Here is a 23,865-nt window from a genome sequence, read left to right as displayed (position 1 = left end):
TAGTGCCAACGGAGCCCTGGCGGTTACTAATCTAACCATCTCGGCACAGCCTTATCTTCCTTTCGCTCATCTGTACTCATCTAGTTGACCCTAACATTCATCTGCGCTGTTTACCTCAGCTACACTACATGGCAGCATGTTCCTACCACCCACAAACTACTCACTGGGTCAAGGATTTTCACCTGAATTTAAGTGGTTTTGATGGCAGTTAAATGTGGATGCAGATCCAGCATCCCTTAACTTACCTAGACAGCAACTCATCAAAAAGAGCAAGATATTGTTTGGAAAATGTATGGAATATCTTGCAAAAGTAATAAGACGCTCCCTCTTTCATATATATTTATATTTATGTATATATACAAACACAATCTTTAATTCCCCATTGAATTTTGGAGCAGTTTTATGTGGGGGCACCGTTCTTAACACTGCTGCCTCATAACGCTAGGGACCATGGTTCAATTCCGGCCTTGGCTGATTGTCAGTGTGGAGTTTGCACATTCTCCCCATGTCTGCGTGGGTTTCCTCCAGTTTCCCACAGTCCAAAGATGTGTGGGTTAGGTGGATTGGCCATGCTAAATTGCTTCTTAGTGTCCCAAGATGTGTAGATTAGGGGGATTATTAGGGTAAATGTGTGAGGTTTCAGGGTAGGGCTGTGTACCGGACCTGGGTAAGATATTCTGTTATAGAGTAGGGCAGACTTGATGGGCCGAATGGCCTCCTTCTGCTCTGTAGGGATTCTATGATTAACAAAGAGAAATGTTGTACTTTCGTTGAGAAATAATTGCTTTTTAAAAAAGATTTTTGAGAAAAAGTTAACATTTTGTCGAAAAAGAATGTGGCTAAGTCTGTTAGAAAGTTAACCAGCTGGGGGAGTGGGCTTGCTTAGAGGGGCGGGGCTTCCCTAGAGAGGGGCGGGGCTTGTCTGGAGAGGGGAGGGGCTTCCCTAGAGAGGGGCGGGGCTTGGCGTTTGATGGGCGGGAGCAACAATGAATGGGGAGGTGCGGCCGTGGGGCGTGGCTTGTAGTCAGGGGCGGAGCTGGGCTAGCTGAGTGACAGCGCTGCTGTTTCCGGGGTTGCGTTTGCGCGGGAAGATGTCTCAGTGTTCTCTCTAATGTGTCAGGGTTCCACCCGGTGTCTCAAGATTCTATCCGGTGTCTCGGGGTTCCATCGGCTATTTAAACCCTTGAGGGAAGCATGGAGCCCTCGGAGGTGGAGTTTATCGCGGAGAAGCAGTCCGTGACCATTATACCCAACTTCAGCTTGGATAAGATCTATTTAATAACTGTGAGTCTGCTCTGGCAATCTGTCCTCTATTCCCCAGCTTGAATGAATGGGAGCTTGCTTCCTGGAACTCTCTGTAAGAATATCCGGTGCAGATTTGTTCTTGAATGCACTTTTGGGACATTACTCACGCAACACACATGTAAACAAGTCTAAACTAGAAGGCAAGATGTTTTTTTTAAAGCAATTAAATAGATGCAAACAGTGTTTGGGGTTACAGGGATAGTCATGATGTGGAGATGCCGGCATTGGACTGGGGTAAACACAGTAAGAGTTTTAACAACACCAGATTAAAGACCAACAGGTTTATTTGGTAGCAAATGCCATTAGCTTTCTGAGCGCTGCTCCTTTGTCAGATGGAGTGGAAATCCATCTGACGAAGTGGATTTCCTCCAGTGTCCTCCAGGAAATCCACTGAGTGGATTTCCACTCCATCTGATGAAGGAGCAGGGCTCCGAAAGCTAATGGCATTTGCTACCAAATGAACCTGTTGGACTTTAACCTGGTGTTGTTAAAACTCTTAATGTGTTACAGGGATAGTCATGATGTGGAGATGCCGGCGTTGGACTGGGGTAAACACAGTAAGAAGTTTAACAACACCAGGTTAAAGTCCAACAGGTTTATTTGGTAGCAAAAGCCACACAAGCTTTCGAGGCTCTAAGCCCCTTCTTCAGGTGAGTGGGAATTCTGTTCACAAACAGAACTTATAAAGACACAGACTCAATTTACATGAATAATGGTTGGAATGCGAATACTTACAACTAATCCAGTCTTTAAGAAACAAAACAATGGGAGTGGAGAGAGCATCAAGACAGGCTAAAAAGATGTGTATTGTCTCCAGACAAGACAGCCAGTGAAACTCTGCAGGTCCACGCAACTGTGGGAGTTACAAATAGTGTGACATAAACCCAATATCCCGGTTGAGGCCGTCCTTGTGTGTGCGGAACTTGGCTATCAGTTTCTGCTCAGCGACTCTGCGCTGTCGTGTGTCGCGAAGGCCGCCTTGGAGAACGCTTACCCGAATATCAGAGGCCGAATGCCCGTGACCGCTGAAGTGCTCCCCAACAGGAAGAGAACAGTCTTGCCTGGTGATTGTCGAGCGGTGTTCATTCATCCGTTGTCGCAGCGTCTGCATAGTTTCCCCAATGTACCATGCCTCGGGACATCCTTTCTTGCAGCGTATCAGGTAGACAACGTTGGCCGAGTTGCAAGAGTATGTACCGTGTACCTGGTGGATGGTGTTCTCACGTGAGATGATGGCATCTGTGTCGATGATCCGGCACGTCTTGCAGAGGTTGCTGTGGCAGGGTTGTGTGGTGTCTTGGTCACTGTTCTCCTGAAGGCTGGGTAGTTTGCTGCGGACAATGGTCTGTTTGAGGTTGTGCGGTTGTTTGAAGGCAAGAAGTGGGGGTGTGGGGATGGCCTTGGCGAGATGTTCGTCTTCATCAATGACATGTTGAAGGCTCCGGAGGAGATGCCGTAGCCTCTCCACTCCGGGGAAGTACTGGACAACGAAGGGTACTCTGTCCACTGTGTCCCGTGTTTGTCTTCTGAGGAGGACGGTGCGGTTTTTCGCTGTGGCGCGTTGGAACTGTTGATCAATGAGTCTAGCGCCATATCCTGTTCTTATGAGGGCATCTTTCAGCGTCTGGAGGTGTCTGTTGCGATCCTCCTCATCCGAGCAGATCCTGTGTATACGGAGGGCTTGTCCGTAGGGGATGGCTTCTTTAACGTGTTTAGGGTGGAAGCTGGAGAAGTGGAGCATCGTGAGGTTATCCGTGGGCTTGCGGTACAGTGAGGTGCTGAGGTGACCGTCCTTAATGGAGATGCGCGTGTCCAAGAATGCAACCGATTCCGGAGAGTAGTCTATGGTGAGCCTGATGGTGGGATGGAACTTGTTGATGTCATCATAGAGTTGTTTCAGTGATTGTTCACCATGAGTCCAAAGGAAGAAAATGTCATCGATGTATCTAGTGTATAGCATCGGTTGAAGGTCCCGTGCGGTGAAGAAGTCTTGTTCGAACCTGTGCATGAAGATGTTGGCATATTGAGGTGCAAATTTGGTCCCCATGGCTGTTCCGTGTGTCTGGATGAAGAACTGGTTGTTGAAGGTGAAGATATTGTGGTCCAGGATGAAGCGGATGAGATGTAAAATTGCATCTGGAAACTGGCAGTTGTTGACGCTGAGCACTGAGGCCGTTGCAGCAATGCCATCGTCATGGGGGATGCTGGTGTAGAGTGCTGAGACATCCATTGTGACGAGGAGCGCTCCTGGTTCAACTGCTCCATGTGTGCCGAGTTTCTGGAGGAAGGCTCCGGAGGAGCCTTCAACATGTCATTGATGAAGACGAACATCTCACCAAGGCCATCCCCACACCCCCACTTCTTGCCTTCAAACAACCGCACAACCTCAAACAGACCATTGTCCGCAGCAAACTACCCAGCCTTCAGGAGAACAGTGACCAAGACACCACACAACCCTGCCCCAGCAACCTCTGCAAGACGTGCCGGATCATCGACACAGATGCCATCATCTCACGTGAGAACACCATCCACCAGGTACACGGTACATACTCTTGCAACTCGGCCAACGTTGTCTACCTGATACGCTGCAAGAAAGGATGTCCCGAGGCATGGTACATTGGGGAAACTATGCAGACGCTGCGACAACGGATGAATGAACACCGCTCGACAATCACCAGGCAAGACTGTTCTCTTCCTGTTGGGGAGCACTTCAGCGGTCACGGGCATTCGGCCTCTGATATTCGGGTAAGCGTTCTCCAAGGCGGCCTTCGCGACACACGACAGCGCAGAGTCGCTGAGCAGAAACTGATAGCCAAGTTCCGCACACACAAGGACGGCCTCAACCGGGATATTGGGTTCATGTCACACTATTTGTAATCCCCACAGTTGCGTGGACCTGCAGAGTTTCACTGGCTGTCTTGTCTGGAGACAATACACATCTTTTTAGCCTGTCTTGATGCTCTCTCCACTCCCATTGTTTTGTTTCTTAAAGACTGGATTAGTTGTAAGTATTCGCATTCCAACCATTATTCATGTAAATTGAGTCTGTGTCTTTATAAGTTCTGTTTGTGAACAGAATTCCCACTCACCTGAAGAAGGGGCTTAGAGCTTCGAAAGCTTGTGTGGCTTTTGCTACCAAATAAACCTGTTGGACTTTAACCTGGTGTTGTTAAACTTCTTACTGTGTTTACAGGGATAGAGCAGACTTGATGGGCCGAATGGCCTCTTTTGCACTGCTGGTATTCCATAAATTCCACATAAAAGAGAAGAGGGAAATCTTTTCCTTCTGTTTTGGTCCCTGTATCTGGAAGACTCAAACGTTCAGAACAGCTGATGAATTACTTCAATTCCGGACTTTCTTCAAATTTAATTCTGGTTGATCCAAATCTGACTGATTTTATTTTGATAGCTTTTACTAATTTTGTTGCATGCCATGTACTGTGTATACAGGAGTTGATGGTGTGTAACAGTTGGCCCCCAACCTTTTGGCACAAAAAAAATCATTTTTTTCATATATTGGTACAAAAGCAATATTTACACTTTGGACACAGAGGGAGCGCACGGCTCTCATAGTTAATGTGAGCAATCAGCACCTCACCTCACCTGCCCTTGCTTTACGTGCAAATCACTTCTGTCATACCAGTAGGAAAAAAACTACACGGAAGGAAATCAGAGGAATGTGTGGGTAACGGTAAACAAAATGTCTCGTGGGCCACATACTGAACCCAAATGGACCACATGTGGTTCCCGGGCCACAGGTTGCCCACCACTGCCCCAAGGCACAAGTCAGGAATATGATGGAATGCTCTCCACTTGCCTGGATGAGTGCAGCTCCAACAACACTCGAGAAGCTTAACACCATCTGGAACAAAGCAGTCCACTTGATTGGCATCCCTTCCACAAACATTCACTCCCTCCACCACTGACGCACAGTAGCAGCCGTGTGTACCATCTACAAGATGCACTGCGGGAACTCACCAAGGTTCCTTAGGTGGCACCTTCCAAACCCATGACCACTACCAATAGAAGGATAAGGATAACAGATACCTGGGAACACCTCCACCTGGAGGTTCCCCTCCAAGGCATTCACCATCATCACTTGGAAATATATCGCTGTTCCGTCACTGGGTCAAAATCCTGGAACTCCCTCCCTAACAGCACTGTGGGTGTACCTACACAACATGGACTGCTGTGGTTCAAGAAGGGCACCTTCCCCCATAGACAACTAGGGTTGGTCAATGAATGCTGGTCTAGCGCGTGATGCCCATATCCTGTGAATGAGAAATAAAACTACGGTTCACAGTTTAAAATTAAAGACCTCCAATTTAAGGCGGGGGTGAGGAGAATTGTTTTTTCCACGGAGGGGTGTGAGTGCGTGGATTTCTCTTACCCAGACAGCGGAGGAGGCCGGGTCATTGAATATTTTTCGAGCTGAGTTGGATTCTTGATCGATATGGGATTTAAAGTTTATTGGGGGTGGGAAGAAAAGTGAAGCGAAGGATGCAATCAGATCAGCCATGATCTTATCAAATGGCGGAGAAGACCCAAGGGGCTTATGGCCTCCTCCTGCTCCGAATTTGTGTGCCTGCGTGCATGTTCATATCAGCACATCTTGAAGAAATTACCCAAAGTGTTTCATGGCTAACAAACGTAGCTTATGTAAGCAAAGCACCAATTATGTTGCAAGGCTCCATAAACAGGAATGGGATAAATGACTTTGTTGAATCCACTTTTGGTGGTATTTGATTGTGGTGCGTATTAATTTGTGTATTAACTATATCCATCCAGCATGAGCTCGATGGGCTGAATGGCCAGCTTTTCAGCTGTTATGATTCAATGTTGTGCTTTTTGTACACAGGGAGATTTGGGTCCATTCAATCCGGGGCTTCCAGTCGATGTTCCTGTGTGGCTAGCTATTAATCTGAAACAACGCCAGAAGTGCAGGATTGTTGTGCCAGATTGGATGGATGTGGGTGAGTTATCTTGATTGTGTTTGAGCTTCAGATAGGAAATCAATTTGCATACATTTAAAAGACTTACTCCCCAGGCGTTTTACTGGGAGAGTGGGAAGGGAGTGGGGCTTCACTCACTCTGTGGTTGATAGGACAGGTAACTTGCTACTAAATCCACTTCATTCTTCAGTTCATGTTTTTTTTATTCATTCGTGGGACACGGGCATCGCTGGCTGGCCAGCATTTATTGCCCATTCCTAGTTGCCCCTTGAGAAGGTGAGTTGCCTTCTTGAATCGCTGCAGTCCATGTTCTGTGGGTTGACCCACAATGCCATTCGGGAGGGAATTCCTGGATTTTGACCCAGCGACTGAAGGAATGGCGATATGTTTCCAAGTCAGGATGGTGGGTGGCTTGGAGGGGAACTTGCAGGTGGTGGTGTTCCCATTTATCTGCTGCCCTTGTCTTTCTAGATGGTAATAAATTCCCAGGGAAGCAGCACTCGAAGTCTATGCCTCTCCTGTATGCCGCTTTCTCCATTTATCTTGCTTCAGGCATATTGGAGACTGAAGCAGCTGGCAGTAGTGGGGAGGGAACTCTCAATAGTCCATAGATGACCATAAGCTGCTCTCCCCTTTGAGAGGGAGAGCTGACTGGTGGTGATTTAACCTGAGGATCACCACACCTCAAGCGAGGGGCAAGGTTGAGAAGGCGAGGCCTTCACGGATAACCTGAGCTGGTATGGGGATTGAACCAGTGCTGTTGGCATCGCTCTGCATCACTAACCAGCCGTCCAGCCAATTGAGCTAAACCAACTCCATGTCTATCATCAGGTTGATGACAATATGCTGGCCTGCCTGCTGTCATCCTTTACAATGGCAACATCGCGGCACGGTGGCACAGTGGTTAGCACTGTTGCCTCACAACGTCAGGGACTCGGGTTCGATTCCCGGCTTGGGTCACTGTCTGTGTGGAGTTTGCACATTCTCCCCATGTCTGCGTGGGTTTCCTCCGGGTGCTCCGGTTTCCTCCCACAGTCCAAAGATGTGCGGGTTAGGTGCATTGGCCATGCTGAATTGCGGGTTAGGTGCATTGGCCATGCTGAATTGCCTGTTAGTGTCCCGGGATATGTAGGTTAGAGGGATTAGTGGGGTAAATATGTGGGGTTACGGGGATGGGGCCTGGATGGGATGTGGTCGGTGCAGACTCGATGGGCCGACTGGCCTCTTTCTGCACTGTAGGGATTCTATCAAAGAAAGAATTTGCATTTGTACAGCAGCAGTCTTCATATCTTCAGAGCATCCCAATTGCAGGCGGCAAAATGAAGCCCAGGATCAGCTATGATCGTACTGAATGGTAGAGCAGGTTCGAGGGGTCGTGCCAGTCTCCTCCTGCTCCTGTTCCTAATGCTCATGGCCAGAGACGTATTTTTGGAAATGTAGTTACTGTCTTAATCCAGGCAAATATCACAAAGTCAGATTTTGCAAGCAGCAATCGAGATAAATAGATGGGTTCGGGGGATTAGTGCGGTAACTACATGTAGTTATGGGGATAGGGCCTGGGTACAAGTTGGTGCAGATTTATGGAAACTAGAAGCAGGAGAAGGCCATTCAGCCCTTCGAGCCTACTCCACCACTCATTATGATCATGGCTGATCATCAAATTCAATGGGCCGAATGGCCTCCTTCTGCACTGTAATGATTCTAAATAACTAGATAATTTCTGTTGGCAATTTTCAGGAATATATCCTGACCGTGAGAACTCCCTCGCCCTTCATATCGCCCTGGGATCATTTATCCCATATGAAACCTCCGCAGAACATCTGATCTAAAAGCGGCAGCTCCTATAGTGCAGTAACCCCTCCGTACTCTACCACGTTGACAGCTTGGATTATGAGATAAGTGAGGCTTGAAGCTCACAACCTTCTGACTGTCACCAATCCAACACTGAGCCCTGTGGGGATGAGGAGTTCAGGATCATTCGTTTTTATACGTTCTTCATCACGAGGCAAGACATTCTCGGCCTGTTGTGTTCTGAGACAGTGTCGCTAGCTGGCATTCTGCTGGGAACCAGCAGTGTAAAAGAAAGAAAGACTTCAATTATAACATCAGGTTTGACTGTGAGTGAGGATTAATGGTATTGGTGATATAGTAAGAAGTCTCAAAACACCAGACTTCTTACTGTGTTTACCCCAGTCCAACGCCGGCATCTCCACATTGGTGATATAAGCATTGTGTTATTTTCCTTCAGAAAAGCTTGAACAAATCAAGGAGCAGGAACGTAAAGAAGACACCTTCACCCTGATGCCTAATCCACACTACATGGAGCTCACTAAGTTACTGTTGAATCAGTAAGTCGTGCACAGAACCCAACAACTGCACTAACAGTGGTGCCTCGTATCTCTTTCCTGTTCACTCCTCTTTTCAAAGTGTTAACCTTTTGCTTGGGACACTGCTCACCCTCCTCCTCCTCCTAACTGGCCCCCATCTGTGTGTTAACTTTGGCAGTGAGAATGAGCAATGTAACTGTGATGGGTTGATATCAAAACCAAGCCTTGTGCAATCAGCAGTGTTGGTCCCTCACATGCATGGACACAGATGCACATGTGTGTACAGGCACATGCATGTGTGCGCAAACCAATGTGCATATGTGTGCACAGGCATGCACACCATCAACACAGACATGTACAAATGCACACACAAGCGTACACAGGCACACACGGACATTCACAGGCATGTACAGATGCATACAAAAGCGTGCACGGGCACACAGACATGCACACTACCTCCATAGGCATGTACAGATGCGCGCACACACGGACATGCACACTACCTGTACAGCCATGTACAGATGCACACAAACATGCATGGCACACACAGGTGTGCACACTACCTGCACAGGGCATGTACTGATGCACACACACACACACAAGTACACACGTGTACCCAGGAGCACACACATGCGCGTGCACGCACAGTTCGAGACCGGCTTGATGGAAAGAACTGGAAGTGTAGCCGATTTTGCTTCCTCGCTAACCCCTGGTGCTGAAGCCCATTCTAGCACCACAGCCCTGGCTGGGAATTGAATCAGGGAGCTTGATTTTAAAATGAGAGAAGTTTACAGGTTTCCCCTGTCACCTCCAGTTCACCATTAGCCTGGCTTATGCCAATCTTGAGCTTGACGTTAAGTGCGACTATTCTCGCTTTATCTTCCTGCTGATTAGCATTTCCCCAATCAGTATGCACAAGCTTGGGAATTAAGCACGTGGAAGATCGAGGTGCAATCCCACAGCCTATGGCTCCATATGCTTTTTGTTGTGACATTGAAAGTAATCGAAGCAAGTTAAAGCAAACCTGTTTACATGAGCCCTGATTCTGCTGGCTTCTGGTGCTGAACATGTTGGGGGTTGCTGCTGTTAACACTGTAAATACTTCCTTTTGCTCATTCCTTTTCTGATTAATCATTTAAAAAGCAATTAGAACGGCTTAAAGTGTAATTCATACAACAAATGGAACAGTAAAAGCCTAACATGCATAGAAACGTGAGGATCCCTTCCTTGTATATGGGGCCAGTTGGATGTCATCTTGCACCAATATTATGGGACAGGATTCATCGATCATAGAATCCTACATTGCAGAAGGAGGCCATTTGGCCCATCGAGTCTGCACCGACCACAATCCCACCCAGGCTCTATCCTCATAACCCCAGGCGTTTACCTTAGCTAGTCCCCCTGACACTAAGGGGCAATTTAGCATGGCTAATCCACCTAACCCACACACCTTTGGACTGTGGGAGGAAACCGGAGCACCCGGTGGAAACCCGCGCAGACACGGGGAGAATGTGCAAACTCCACACAGACAGTGACCCAAGTCGGAAATCAAATCCGGCTGATGCTGGTATTTGCCACCTCACTGGATTGCTGGCATTAAGACGGGGCTCCAAGCGTAGATCAGACCATCCAGTAAAAAAGGGGGTGGGGGGGAGGGGGGCAATGGGAGCATCACTCCACTGTTGTGCATATTCTGCATGTCGCCAATTCAGAGCAACATTGACTACGGAGCACAGGGTGCAGACGGACTGCAGTCAGGCACAATGAAGAAGGGAATAGGTGAACATTATTTAAATTAATGTTCAGTTTTGAAGCCTGCTAAGTTTCGCTCTTAACTGTGAGGATAGTTGCTATAGATATAAATATATGTATCGGGTGCAATCTTACCAGCTCCCCATGCCCGTTGATTACCGTGGCAAGCCGGTTAGCGAGAGGCCAGAAATCTGGTTTGTGCCGGGCAAGAATCGGATTGCTATCTTCCCAGCCCCGTGTTACCGACGAGAACGGCTCTGTGCCCAGAAAGGGGGCGAAGCTCATTAACATAAACTTGCCAGCACCTCCATGTGATTATTGAGTCTGGCACAGCTGCTTCGCCCCCTCCCGGATGTTTCCCACCTCACCGGCGAGACTCACGCCAGCGAGAATTACTACTGCTCTGCAGTAGCAGAGACCAGGCACCAACACCGAGCCGGGGGAATCGGAGGCCATTGAAGCCCCCCCCAGGGTGGTCGGGGACATGGCTGGGCAGTGCCCATTGTGCAGGGTTGGGTCGCAGTGGGGGAGGCATGTCACAGGTCCACCAGGGGACTCAATAGGAGAGCCTTGATGCTGGCGACCCCAGGGAGTAGCAACTATAAAATGATTGGATTTTACATCCAGTTTAAAAGGGAGAAGAGTGGGCCTGAGACTAGTACTTCAGATTTAAATAAGGGAAACTACGTGGGCATGACAGCTGAGCTTGTTGAAATGAACTGGGATACTAGGCTGGGGATAGATCAGTCGAGCAGCAGTGGCAAACATTTAAGGGGATAATTCAGAACACTCAGAATAAATATATTCCTGCTTTAAAGAAAAATTCTAAAGGGAGCAACCACCATCTATGATTAACTAAAAAAGTTAAGAAAAAAAAGGAAAATACACACAATTGTGCAAAGTTGCGTGGCAGGTCAGGTGATTGGTCAGAATATAAATAGCATAGAATGAGAAGCTTAACCAGGAGAAAAATGGCTGGAAATGTAAAAATGAAAGCAAGTGTTTCCACAGGTATTTAAACAGGAAAAGAGTAAGTATAGTAAGTGTTGGTCTTTTGGACAGTGACATTGGGGAGTTAATAGGAGACAATAAGGAAATGATGGACCAAATGAACTAATATTTTGCTTCTGAATTCACTATAGAGGATGCAAAAAACATTTCAGTATTAGTTGTAAATCAGGAGGTGGAAGGGAGAGAGGAACTTGGTGAAATTACAGTCATTAGGGAAGTAGTCTGAGCAAACTGACGGAGCTGCGGACTGAAAAGTCTCCAGGTCCTCATAGACTTCATCCTAGGCTCCTAAAAGAGGTGGCTAATGAGGTAGTCAGTGCATTGGTGGTAATTTTCCAAAATTCATTAGATTCTGGAAAGGTTCCTTCAAACTGGAAAGTAATGAAAATAGCCCTTCTGTTCAAGAAGGGAGGGAGAGAGAAAACAGGAAATTATAGTCATGGAGAAGGTGTTAGAATCAGTCATTAAAGAGATTATAACTGGGCACTCAGACATGCTCAAGGTAATTGGGAAGAATCTGCATGGTCTTATGAAAGGGAAATCATGTTTAAATAATTGACTAAAATTCTTTGAAGGAGTAACGTGCTGTGGATAGTGGGGAACCTGTAGACTTACTGTACTTGGATTTCCAGAAAGCATTTAATAAGGTGCCAGATCAAAGGTTATTGCCAAAAATGAAAGCTCATGATGGAGGAGGTGACATATTAGCATGGATAGAAGATTGGCTGACTGGCAGAAAACAGAGAGTATGTATAAATGAGTCATTTTCTGATTGGCAGAATGTGATGAGTGGAATCTCACAGGGATCTGTGCAGAGACCTCATCTCTTAACAATTTACTTAGATGAGGGGAGCGAAGGCATGGTAACTAAATTTACAGATGACGCAAAGGTAGCTAGGAAAATATGTTTGGAAGATGAATAACGGAGTTTGCAGATGGATATAGATGGTTTGAATGGGTGGGGGGAAAACTGGCAGGTGGAATATAATGTGGGAAAATGTGAAGTTATTCACTTTGGCCGGAAGAATAAAAAATCAATGCATTACTTAAATGGAGAACAACTGCAGAATTCCGAGGTGCAGAGGGATCTAGGTGTTCACATGTATGAGTCAAAAGACTTAGCATGTCGGTGGAGACAGTACTTAAGAATGCTAATGGAATGCTATCTTTTATTACGAGAGGAATTGAACATAAAAATAAGGATGATGTTATGCTTCAGTTATACACGGCATTGGTGAGAGTCCATTTGAATAGACTGTGCAGTTTGGTCTCTATTTGAGAAAATGTGTAAATGCATTGGAAGCGATTCAGAGGATGTTCACTAGATTGATACTTCAAATGGGCTTATGAGGAAAGGTTGGAGAGGCTGGGCTTGTTTCCACTGGAGTTTAGAAGAGTGAGGGGGTGATTGGATTGAAGTATATGAGATCTTAAACGGTATCGGGGTGGAAATTGAAAGGATGTTTCCTCTTGTGGGTGAGTCCAGAACTAGGGGGCACTGATTTAAAATTAGGGGTCACCCTTTTAGGACGGGGGCTGAGAAGAATTTATTTCTCTCAGGGTGGCGTGCGACTTTGGAACTCTGTGCCTCAGAAGGCAGTGGAGGCGGGGGTCATCGAATATTTTTAAGGTAGAGGTAGATAGATTCTTGTTGAACAAGGGAATCAAAGGTTATCGGGTGTCGGTCAGAATGTGGAACTCAACAACCAGGCCAGCCCTGATCTTATTGAACGGTGGAGGTTGGGTTCATTCATTCCTTTGAACAGACAAGGGGACACTGGTAACGGGGTTTTAAAATGAATTCCTTTTATTGACCAGAACTTAAGACATTAACATGACAGAGGCGAAAAGAAAAAGCAAACTTGGACACGGGCTTCTAAGCAAGCCAGGCCCTACACTGCACACACTGAACTGGGCTTGGACAGGATCTTGAAAACTGAACACTGAAAACACACACTAAAATCCACAATATATCTCAACCCTTATCTCATTATTGTCAGTGTCCTTCACAGGTTGTCTCCATTTAGAAAAACAAGCCTTGTAGCTGCTGGTGTTTGCCTGAATCGTGTACTCTTCAGGAATGCAGTCAACTTTTTACTAACCCAGCATGCCTTCTGAGTTTTAAAATGTAGTCAAGTCAGCAGTCAATCTTTTAAGCTTAGCAGAGTTAGTTACATAGGCAGAAATATCTTAAAATGAAGTCTTTGCATAGACTGAAGCAAACAGGGCTAAGCATACATAGGGTCTCTCAGTAGAGCAGACTAGAGGGCCGAATGGCCTACTATTTCTTCCAAGGCTTCTACTTCCTATGTTCGTACAGCTGTGTGTGAGACCACTTCCGGCGTCAAAAGAAGTCACCACTATGATTGGAAAATGGCGGCCACACCCCAGGAATAATTTCTTTATTTGTTAAAATTAAAAGATAACTTGGATGTGCTTCCTCGTGGGGTTATTGGTTTCAGAGTGGTGGCATAATAACTCTAAGTGTATTTACTTCCCTTTTCCAGTGCCTCAGATAACATTCCCAAAGCTGATGAGATCCGGACCTTAGTAAAAGATACGTGGGATACTCGCATTGCAAAGCTGCGGTTGTCTGCGGACAATTTTGTGAATCAGCAGGAGGTGCACGCTAAGGTAACTTTAACTTTATTTATTAGTCACAAGTAGGCTTACGTTAACACTGCAATGAAGTTACTATGAGAATCCCCTAGTTGCCACACTCTGGCGCCCGTTCGGGTACACTGAGGGAGAATTTAACACGGCCAATGCACCTAACCAGCGCCTCTTTCAGACTGTGGGAGGAAACCGGAGCACCCAGAGGAAAGCCACGCAGACACAGGGAGATCATGCAGACTCCGCATAGACAGTGACCCAAGTGGGGAATCGAACCTGGGTCCCTGGCACTGTGAAGCAGCAGTGCTAACCACTGTGTCACTGTGCCGTGCAAAGTAGGAGACTGGGATGTTCTCACCAGGTGTTCACACAGTTTCCAACTGGAGAATTTGACTCCCGGTCTGTATTTTGGTGGCGTCTGGGTACCTGGCGCCTTTTAGCCTCGAGAGGGACTCAGAGGTTTTCCAAAGGCTCAGACAACACAAGTTAACGCTGCAGAGACCAAGGAGAGAGAGTTTCGAAGGAATGACCAGAAACTGCGACATGAGAAAGGGCTTGTAAAAGAGAAGAGGGTGGTGAGGGGTGGGGTGAGGGGGAACGGTGTTAAGGAAGGATTTTCAAACATGGAGACTGAGGCCACTGTTGGGACGTATAGGTTCGGAGACAAGAACAGGGGACGCTGGAAAAACTGAGCAGATCTGGCAGCGTCTGTCAGGAGAGAAATAATGTTTCCAGTCCAGTAGACTGTCAGAATGGAAAGGCGTTTGTGGGAGCTCACAGCGATCGCGAGGAGCAAACTTCCTGAAAGCATTTAGATATGAGAAATTTGAAATTGGAAGCTTTGAGGAACTGGGAATCATTCGAGGTCAGGGTGATGGTTGAGTGAGATTTGCTGCAGGATACAGTACACATACTGGAATATGGATGAGCTGAAAATGTTGGAGGCTGGCTTATGGGATCCGGTGACACCGTGGCAGTCGGGTTGAGAGGTGACAGAGGCACAGCTTGAGGGCTTCAGCAGCAGATGAGCGGCGGAGACTGAAGCGGATGTTGTAGCAGCTCTTTGTGACGTCAAGGGTTTGGAAACTCTTTGCAGTTGACTGAAGGTTGCAGGGCAGCCTGGTTCAGCGGGAGGTGGTGGCTGGGGGAGGGTTGTGGAATTTGCGGGTAAAATTGTGGCACGGGCAGGTTAGGCTTGGTGGGCAAGGGAGTGAAGTCAATACGGTAGCTGGACCAATAAGGGAAGCCCCTGATCTGCTTGTCCCTCGGTGCGGGGGAAGGATGGGAGATTTTGGATAGTTGATGCTGGAGACAGGAAGGCTGCTCTATCTCCATTTAGTGTGGCAGGCAAGAGGAAGATTTGCAAGTACTTGATGTGATCCAGCAGATCGGCTGTTTATGGCTATACCCTGGTGCGCACCAGATAAGACATAGCCTTCTTCTTAATTCTCTCATGGGATGTAGATGTTGCAAACAAGGCCGACACTTGTTGCCCATCCCTAATTGCCCTTGAACTCAATGATCCACTTGAATCTCTTGCTCGGCCACTTCAGAGTGGCTGTGGCTCTGTCACATGTAGGCCAGAGCAGGTAAGAACGGCGGATTTCCTTCCCTACAGGGGCATTAGTGAACCAGATGGGTTTTTACAATCGATGATAGTTTCATGGTCACCGTTACTAAGGCTAGCTTTATAATTCCATATTTATCTGTAGAATTTAAATTCCACCAGCTGCCATGGCAGGATTTGAACTGAGCTCTCCAGTGCCTGGGCCTCTGGCCAAGTGACATTACTATCAACGCACCATCTATTCGCCCCACCTTTGAGGGAATGGAAATGGAATCCAAACCAGTGTTCCAAAACACCGAGAAGTTGGGAAAAGTAGGGATATTGCTGGGACATCAAAGACACAGGAGAAGGAGTGACTGAGCAATTTAGCTGTGGAACCGTGATGGTGAGTGGAGGATTGAAGAGTAGGTAGTTCCAAGTTGCTGAGGAGAGAGTCTTCTCCAGGGAAGGGGCTGGGGAGGGTGTGGGCGCTGAAGGATACAAGGAAGTGGTCAGAGATGTTCCTCTATGAAACATTGGGGGTTGCCTTGTCTTTGAGGGGGTGGGGGTATGAAGGGAAGGATTATGCTGAGGCTTGTGTTCTGAGTTACTTCCTGACCGGTGTCTGTATGTGACTCATATTCCCTTCCCACTTTCCAAAATATTCACATTTCCTCTTTGTTAGTCCACCATCTTCCTATTTTTGAAGCCTCGAGCCGGCCTTGCATTGCTAACCTCGTTTCTGGCTGTCCCACGGACCAGAGTCTTCTCTTCCTCGCCTTTCCTGGGCAAAATTGAGGAACCCGGAGTGAGGAGATGTTAGCCTCGACTACAACAATAAGTTACACGAGGAAGATAGTGCGAAGTCCCACGGGGCTTCCAGAGCTGTGAACGCTGGGAGGATTCTGGCAACATTTGCTTGCTGTTTTGAGGACATTTTAAATATGCTTACTTTTGTAAAAACATCAAGTTCCAAATGCCCCTCAGTCAATTTGTCGAGTGGCTTGGACTGTTTGTACATTTCATTTGCCACTAGAGGTTGCTGTTCATCAGTTATCACCGTGTTGCAAAGTAGCACCATGCAAGCCAGTTTCCAACAGGACTGCTCACAAACACCACTCACTTCAGTCGTTTTGCTGGTGAGAGTTTCACTGATTAGCTCGAAAGGCGTTTGTATTTGAGACTTAAGCCATGTGGCCAGCTTTGCGGAGCTGAAGTTTGAAGGTTGAGAAGAGATATTTGACAGGGGTGTTCGAAATCACCAAGTGTCTGGACAGAAGAGACAGGGAGAGAAACTGCTCCTGTTGAGAGAAGCGCTGAGAACCAGAGGACACCGATTTAAACGGGATTCGTCAAAGAACCAGAGGTGACATGAGGAAACTTTTTTTAAAATGGAGATCTGGAATGCACTGTCTGAGAGCGTGGTGGAGACAGATTCACACAGTGAGTGATTAGGATCTGGAATGCACTGTCTGAGAGTGGTGGAGACAGATTCACACAGCGAGTGGTTAGGATCTGGAATGCACTGTCTGAGAGTGTGGTGGAGACAGATTCACACAACGAGTGGTTAGGATCTGGAATGTACTGTCTGAGAGTGTGGTGGAGACAGATTCACACAGCGAGTGATTAGGATCTGGAATGTACTGTCTGAGAGCCTACAGACTGGGATGCTGCTAGTCCTAATGGCTGTTCCACATCATACTGTTCACTAACTACCGACTGAACAATTCACTGTTGGAAGCTGTCTGTGCCCCCAAGCTATGCTATCAATACCATGACTACAACATCTCTCCCATGTGCTGTTGATGGCAGGAGATTGCATCCAGCAGACGGTATTGTTCTGGTGAGAATCTCCTGTGTGCCTTGTTTCCAGTTGAAATGAAGATCAGAGAAAATAGCCACAGACATTTTTTAATGTAAACCGATGGAGTTGCTGAGGAAAATCTGTTGGTGTAATGCAGAGTGGGTGTAGTATGTGATCTCCGCATCTCGTTCTGACATTATTGGAGTGACTGAACTTCAACAACACTTTGTTGACTGGAACATGCTAAGTTGAGATAGCGGCATATTGGCGACGTCACTGGACTAGCAATCGCGAGGCCCAGGCTAATCCTCTGGGGACATGGGATCAGATCCTACCATGGCAGCTGACTGAAAATTCATTTGATAAATCTGGAGCTCGTTGTGAAAACCCATCTGGTTCACTGCTGTCCTTTAGGGAAGGAAATCTGCCCTCCTTACCTGGTCTGGTCTACATGTGACTCCAGAGCCACAGCAATGTGGTTGACTCTTAACTGCCCTCTGAAGTGGCCGAGCTCAGTTGAAGGGCAGTGGGCAACAAATGTTCCACATTCTGTTGATGAATAAAGATTCTGTACAATTTTGGGTCTTTCGTTCTTACTTTGCCTCCTTTAACAGTAGAACTAACATTAATATCAAATGCTTTCCTTCTGTACGCATACTGTGTGCTCATACCAGCTAAGCCCGTGGTTCTCGAACCTTTTTGTCTGTGAACCACTGAAGTGGGACAGAAGACCCCCTGGACAACCTACTGGTCCTATGGGTGGCACAGTGGTTAGCACTGCTGCCTCATAGCGCCAGGGACCTGAGTTCGATTCCCTGTGACTGTCCGTGTGGAGTCTGCACGTTCTTCCCGTATCTGCGTGGGTTTCCTGCGGGTGCTCCGGTTTCCTCCCAGAGTCCAAAAGATGTGCTGGTAGGTGTATTGGCCATGCTATCCCTCAGTGTACCCGGACAGGCACCAGAGTGTGGCAACTAGGGGATTTTCACAGTAACTTCATTGTAGTGTGAATGTAAGCCTACTTATTACACTAGTAATTAAACTTTACCCCTCCAATCACTTGCCACTGTAATAAAACTCACCTGAATTCTGTCAGAACTCATTGAAACCTTTGCTGCTTTTTCACTGATGAATGAATCAGACCAATATAAGCCCAGATTCTTCTCTTTGTTAACTATTCATCCATTTTATTCTTCAAGGGGTTAATGCCAGCGTGCATTATTTTTTAAAATTAAAAATCATAAGTCTGTTATTAATTCGTGCCAAAAACAAAAGTCTAGACATTTTCACATTATAAACATTAATTCTGCAAGAGAACATGTTTATTTGAAACATTCTCATTTGTGTTTAAAATATCACAATCATCCTCTTCTGAGAAACTAATACTTAATTCACATCAATGTTTATCTGATGAAAACCACCAGGATTATAAATCTTGGTTAACAAAACTACGTTATTGTTGCTCGCACTGATGACAACTTTCGCTGCATACGCAGGAGCTTGTCTGGTTGTGAGGACATGCGGTGGGGGTGTGTGAGGTAGGGGGGCGGGGGGAACTACCCAGTTCTCTTGTACAGCCTTGGCTGTGCGTCAGCAACTTGCAATTTGGACCCTTGCCAATGGTTACCCTGCTGCTGTTCAGTTTGCACCCTGGAGGGGGTGTTGGTGAGTTGAGTCTCAGTAAATCCTGTGCACAAAAGTGGTGTAGAAACACAGCAGATCTGGCAGCGTCTGTGGAGAGAGAAACTGAGTTAATGCGTCGAGTCTGTGTGACTCTGCTAAAACAGACTCTTTACATTTCAGGCTGACTTCCCCTAGTCCTTCCTCTGTAAGTTGGAGGACATCCACGTCACAGCTGCCCGTATCCGAACTCGCACCTAATCTGCACACTCACCACCCCTGTGCCCACTGACTCCTGTTTCAACAATGCCTCCGTTTTATGATTCACATCTTTTTGTTTTCAAATCCCTCCCTGGCTTTTCCCCCCTCCCTTCCACAACCGAGATACCTTCACCTTTTGAGCATTCCCAATTTCATTGAATCCCTACAGTGCAGAAGGAGGCCATTTGGCCCATCGATTCTGCACCGACCACAATCCCACCCAAGTAACCCCAAGTATTTACCCTGCTAATCCCCCTGGCACTAAGGGTCAATTTATCATGACCAATCAACCTAATCCGCACATCTTTGGGCTGTGGGAGGAAACGGGAGCACCCGGAGGAAACCCACGCAGACATGGGGAGAACATGCAGACTCCAAACAGACAGTCACCCGAGGCCGGAATCGAACCCGGGTCCCTGGTGCTGTGAAGCAGCAGTGCTAACCACTGTGCCGATTTGTAATCACTCCACCATTGGTGCTCGTGCCTTGTACAGAAGCTTCGGATTTCTCCCTCCAAATCTCTCCTCGCTCGTTTGGGACACACTTCCAAACCTACGTCTCTGTCCGAGCTATTGATCATCTGCCCGAGTATCTCCTAACGTGGCTCAGTGTTTTGCTATGTAATGCCCCTGTGAAGCACCCTGGGATGTATTATTGGGACACATCCAAGGTAAATATCAGTTTTTAGTACAGGGGAGGAGAGGGGGGGAAGCTCCTACAATGTCTCAAACTGCTGTGAGAATTGATCCCAGTGGGAGTCCACTCCTTTTCTGGGACAGGTAAAGAAACGTGATGCAAACAGGCACTCGGCCGGGTGGCACAGTGGTTAGCACTGCTGCCTCACAGTGCCAGGGACCTGGGTTCGATTCCCAGCTTAGATCACTGTCTGTGTGGAGTTTGCATGTTCTCCCCGTGTCTGCGTGGGTTTCCTCCGGGTGCTCCGGTTTCCTCCCACAGTCTGCAGGTTAGGTGCATTGACCCGAACTGGCGCCAGAGTGTGACCACTAGGGGAATTTCACTGGCCATGCTAAATTCTCCCTCAGTGTACCCAAACAGACGCCAGAGTGTGGCAACAAGGGAATTTTGACAGTAACTTCATTGCAGTGTTAATGTAAGCCTTACTTGTGACACTAATAAATAAACATTTAAAAAACTTTAAACAATTAAGCCGAGGATTGCATTCACTGAACAAAGCTGCAGCCTCCTGTCGGAACACTGAGACCCTGATACAGTTTATAGATTTGGAGCATGTGTGTGTGAAACATAGAAGAGAGGAGGAGGCTATTTGGCCATACGAGCCTGCTCCGCCATTCATTGCGATCATGGCTGATCGCCCAACTCAATAGCCTAATCCTGCTTTCTCCCCATAACCTTTGATCCCATTCACCCCAAGTGCGATATCCAGCCGCCTCTTGAATACATTCAATGTTTTGACATCAACTATTTCCTGTGGTAATGAATTCCACAGGCTCACCACTCTTTGGGTGAGGAAATGTCTCCTCATCTCCGTCCTAAATGGTCTACCCTGAATCCTCAAACTGTGACCCCTGGTTCTGGACTCCCCCACCATCAGGAACATCCTCCCTGCATCTACCCTGTCTAGTCCTGTTAGAATTTTATAAGTCTCCATGAGATTCCCCCCTCATTCGTCCGAACTCCAGCGAAAACAATCCTAACCTAGTCAATCTCTCCTCATACATCAGTCTCGCCATCCCCGGAATCAATGTTTGGCATGGTGGCACAGTGGTTGGCACCACTGCCTCACAGCGCCAGGGACCCGGGTTCGATTCCCGGCTTGGGTCACTGTCTGTGTGGAGTTTGCACGTTCTCCCCGTGTCTGCTTGGGTTTCCTCCGGGTGCTCCGGTTTCCTCCCACAGTCTGAAAGATGTGCGGGTTAGGTGCATTGACCCAAACTGGCGCCAGAGTGTGACCATGAGGGGAATTTCACAGTAACTTCATTGCAGTGTTAATGTAAACCTTACTTGTGACTAATAAATAAACTTTTCACTTTTGATGTGAGCATTGTTGGTTATAGTTTCCAGTAGAAATGGACATGGCTGATGGAGGATTTTTATTGGATTCAAGTTTTGGTAGGAAAGTTTAATAATCATTTGCTTTTCTTTTCCTTCCCCTCGCAGCTGGATAACCTCACTCTAATGGAGATTAACACGATTGGGACGTTCCTTACAGAATCCCTGAATCAGATGCACAGACTCCGAGCGAATCTTCAGCCTGGGGAGGCGGCCCAGTCACAGGACTATTAAACTGCTCTCTTTGAGAGAAGTCTGGAGGAGGGGAGACAGAGAGAGGAAATGATGATATTTAAGCAATTTTTAAACCTTGAGAAGTATTTACAGTATGAAAGCAGGCTATCCGGCCTACCAGCTCGGCACAGATATTTACACTGCACAGCCGCCTCCCATTGTTCTTCCCCTAAAACTATCCAATCCTTCTATTCCTTTCTCCCACATACACCTAACCAGCTTCCCCTTAAATGCATCAATGCTATTTGCCTCAACTACTTATGGTAGGGAGTTCCACATTCTCACCACTTTCTTGCTAAGGATGTTTCTGCTCAATATTCCCCATCGGATTGATGAGTGACTAGGCTTATATAAGGCGGCACAGTGGTTAGCACTGCTGCCTCACAGCGCCAGGCACCCGGGTTCAATTCCGGCCTTGGGTCACTGTCTGTGTGGAGTTTGTACATTCTCCCCGTGGCTGCGTGCGTTTCCTCCGGGTGTTCCGGTTTCCTTCCACACTCCAACTATGTGCAGGTTAGGTGGATTGGCCATGCTAAATTGCCCCTTAGTGTTAGGGGGACTAGCAGGGTAGATAGATGGGTTATAGGGTTAGGGCCTGGGTGGGATTGTGGTCAGTGCAGGCTCGATGGGGTTCTGTGACTATGTGTTATATTTATGACCCTTAGTTCTGGCTTTGCTTGCAAGTGGAAACATCTTCTCTATACCTGATCTCCCAAAACCTACATCATTTTAAGGATCTCTATGGGGTCACCCCCCCCCCCTCAGTCTTCATTTCTCAGTGAAGGTCATAGAATCCCAACAGTGTAGAAGGAGGACATTCGGCCCATTGAGTCTGCACCTTACCCAACCCTATCCCTGTAACCTCACACATTTACCATGGCTAATCCCCCTAACCTACACATCTTTGGACACTAAGGGGCAATTTTTACCATGGCTAATCCCCCTATCCTACACATAGAACATAGAAAAGCTACAGCACAAACAGGCCCTTCGGCCCACAAGTTGCGCCGAACATGTCCTTATCTACTAGGCTTACTTATAACCCTCTATCTTACTAACTTCCATGAACTTATCCAAAAGTCTCTTAAAAGACCCTACCGAATCCGCCTCCACTACCGATTGCCGATTCCACACACCCACCACCCTCTGAGTGAAAAACTTACCCCTAACATCTTTGTACCTACTCCCCAGCACCCTAAACCTGTGACCTCTTGTGGCAACCATTTCAGCCCTGGGTAAAAGCCTCTGAGAATCCACTCTATCAATATCCCTCAACATCTTATACACCTCTATCAGGTCACTTCTCATCCTTTGTTTCTCCAAGGAGAAAAGACCTAGCTCTCTCAACCTACCCTCATAAGGCATGCCACCTAATCCAGGCAACATCCTTGTAAATCTCCTCTGCACCCTTTCTATGGCTTCCACATCCTTTCTGTAATGAGGCGACTAGGACTGGGCACAGTACTCCAGGTGGGGTCTGACCAGGGTCCTATACAGCTGCAGCATTATCTCCCGATTTCTAAGCTCAATTCCTCTATTGATGAAGTCCACATCTTTGGACTGTGGAGGAAACCGGAGCTCCCGGAGGAAACTTTCAGTTAATTGTACCAAAATCCATCACCAATCAGGAAGCCAGCTGCAAGCCCTGTTCGCAAAGGGAAAATAAAATATTAGTGGCTGAAAAGAATCAATTCAGGCGGCTGGGGAAAGTCACCCAATCCGCAGCTACGGGGTGCTCAGCTCGGAGCCTGTAGAGCAGAGTAGTGTTGTCCAGTGCCACCAGCTGGTAGGCCTGAGTACCAGGGCAGCGACTGGGCTGTGAGTCGAATCCCCCAGGGACCCACCTCCCAGAACAAAATAGAAGCCCGGCCCATGGTGACATCCATGAATCGGCCATTGACGATTTGAGTTTAGTCAAAGCAGTGCAGAAACTGTCTTTAGGTTCCTCGCCGATTTGCCCGCCTGAGGGGGAGGCAGTGGCAGAAAGAGGGTTGGGAATATCGCACTGGAGATCTGTGATAGAAACAGCAAATTATGGAAATAAAACTGCAAGGGGAAAAGTGAATGCTTTAACTTCAACCCTTTGTCAGGTGCGGTGGCACAGTGGTTGGCACTGCTGCCTCACAGAGCCAGGGACCCAGGTTCCATTCTGGCCTCAGATGGAGTTTGCACATTCTCCCCGTGTCTGCGTGGGTTTCCTCCGGGTGTTTCATCCCAGAGTCCAAAGATGTGCAAGTTAGGTGGATTGGCCATGTTAAACGTGTGGGGTTACAGGAATGGGGCGGGGGAGAAGGCCTGCGTGAGACACTCTATTAGAGAGTCAGTGCAGACCTGATGGGCCAAGCGGCCTCCTTCTACACCGTCAGGATTCGATGATATTTTACAGATACTGACAAGTGATGCAGTTCTGAA

At 47.3% G+C, this 23,865-nt stretch overlaps 1 protein-coding gene across 1 annotated transcript; it reads left to right on the top strand.

Moving 5' to 3' along the window:
• The first annotated feature begins 1,060 nt into the window (after positions 1–1,060).
• Positions 1,061–21,899, top strand: gins2 (GINS complex subunit 2). Its single transcript, XM_078212091.1, has 5 exons — positions 1,061–1,284; positions 6,164–6,278; positions 8,506–8,605; positions 13,855–13,981; positions 21,328–21,899. The coding sequence occupies exons 1-5, from the start codon at positions 1,195–1,197 to the stop codon at positions 21,451–21,453; spliced, it is 558 nt and encodes a 185-aa protein (XP_078068217.1). The 5' UTR covers positions 1,061–1,194; the 3' UTR covers positions 21,454–21,899.
• The last annotated feature ends 1,966 nt before the right edge of the window (positions 21,900–23,865 follow it).

Source organism: Mustelus asterias, chromosome 4, assembly GCF_964213995.1.
Source record: "Mustelus asterias chromosome 4, sMusAst1.hap1.1, whole genome shotgun sequence".
NCBI lineage: Eukaryota > Metazoa > Chordata > Chondrichthyes > Carcharhiniformes > Triakidae > Mustelus > Mustelus asterias.
Note: the sequence above shows the minus strand (reverse complement) of the source record. Positions and strands in the feature narration are given on the sequence as shown.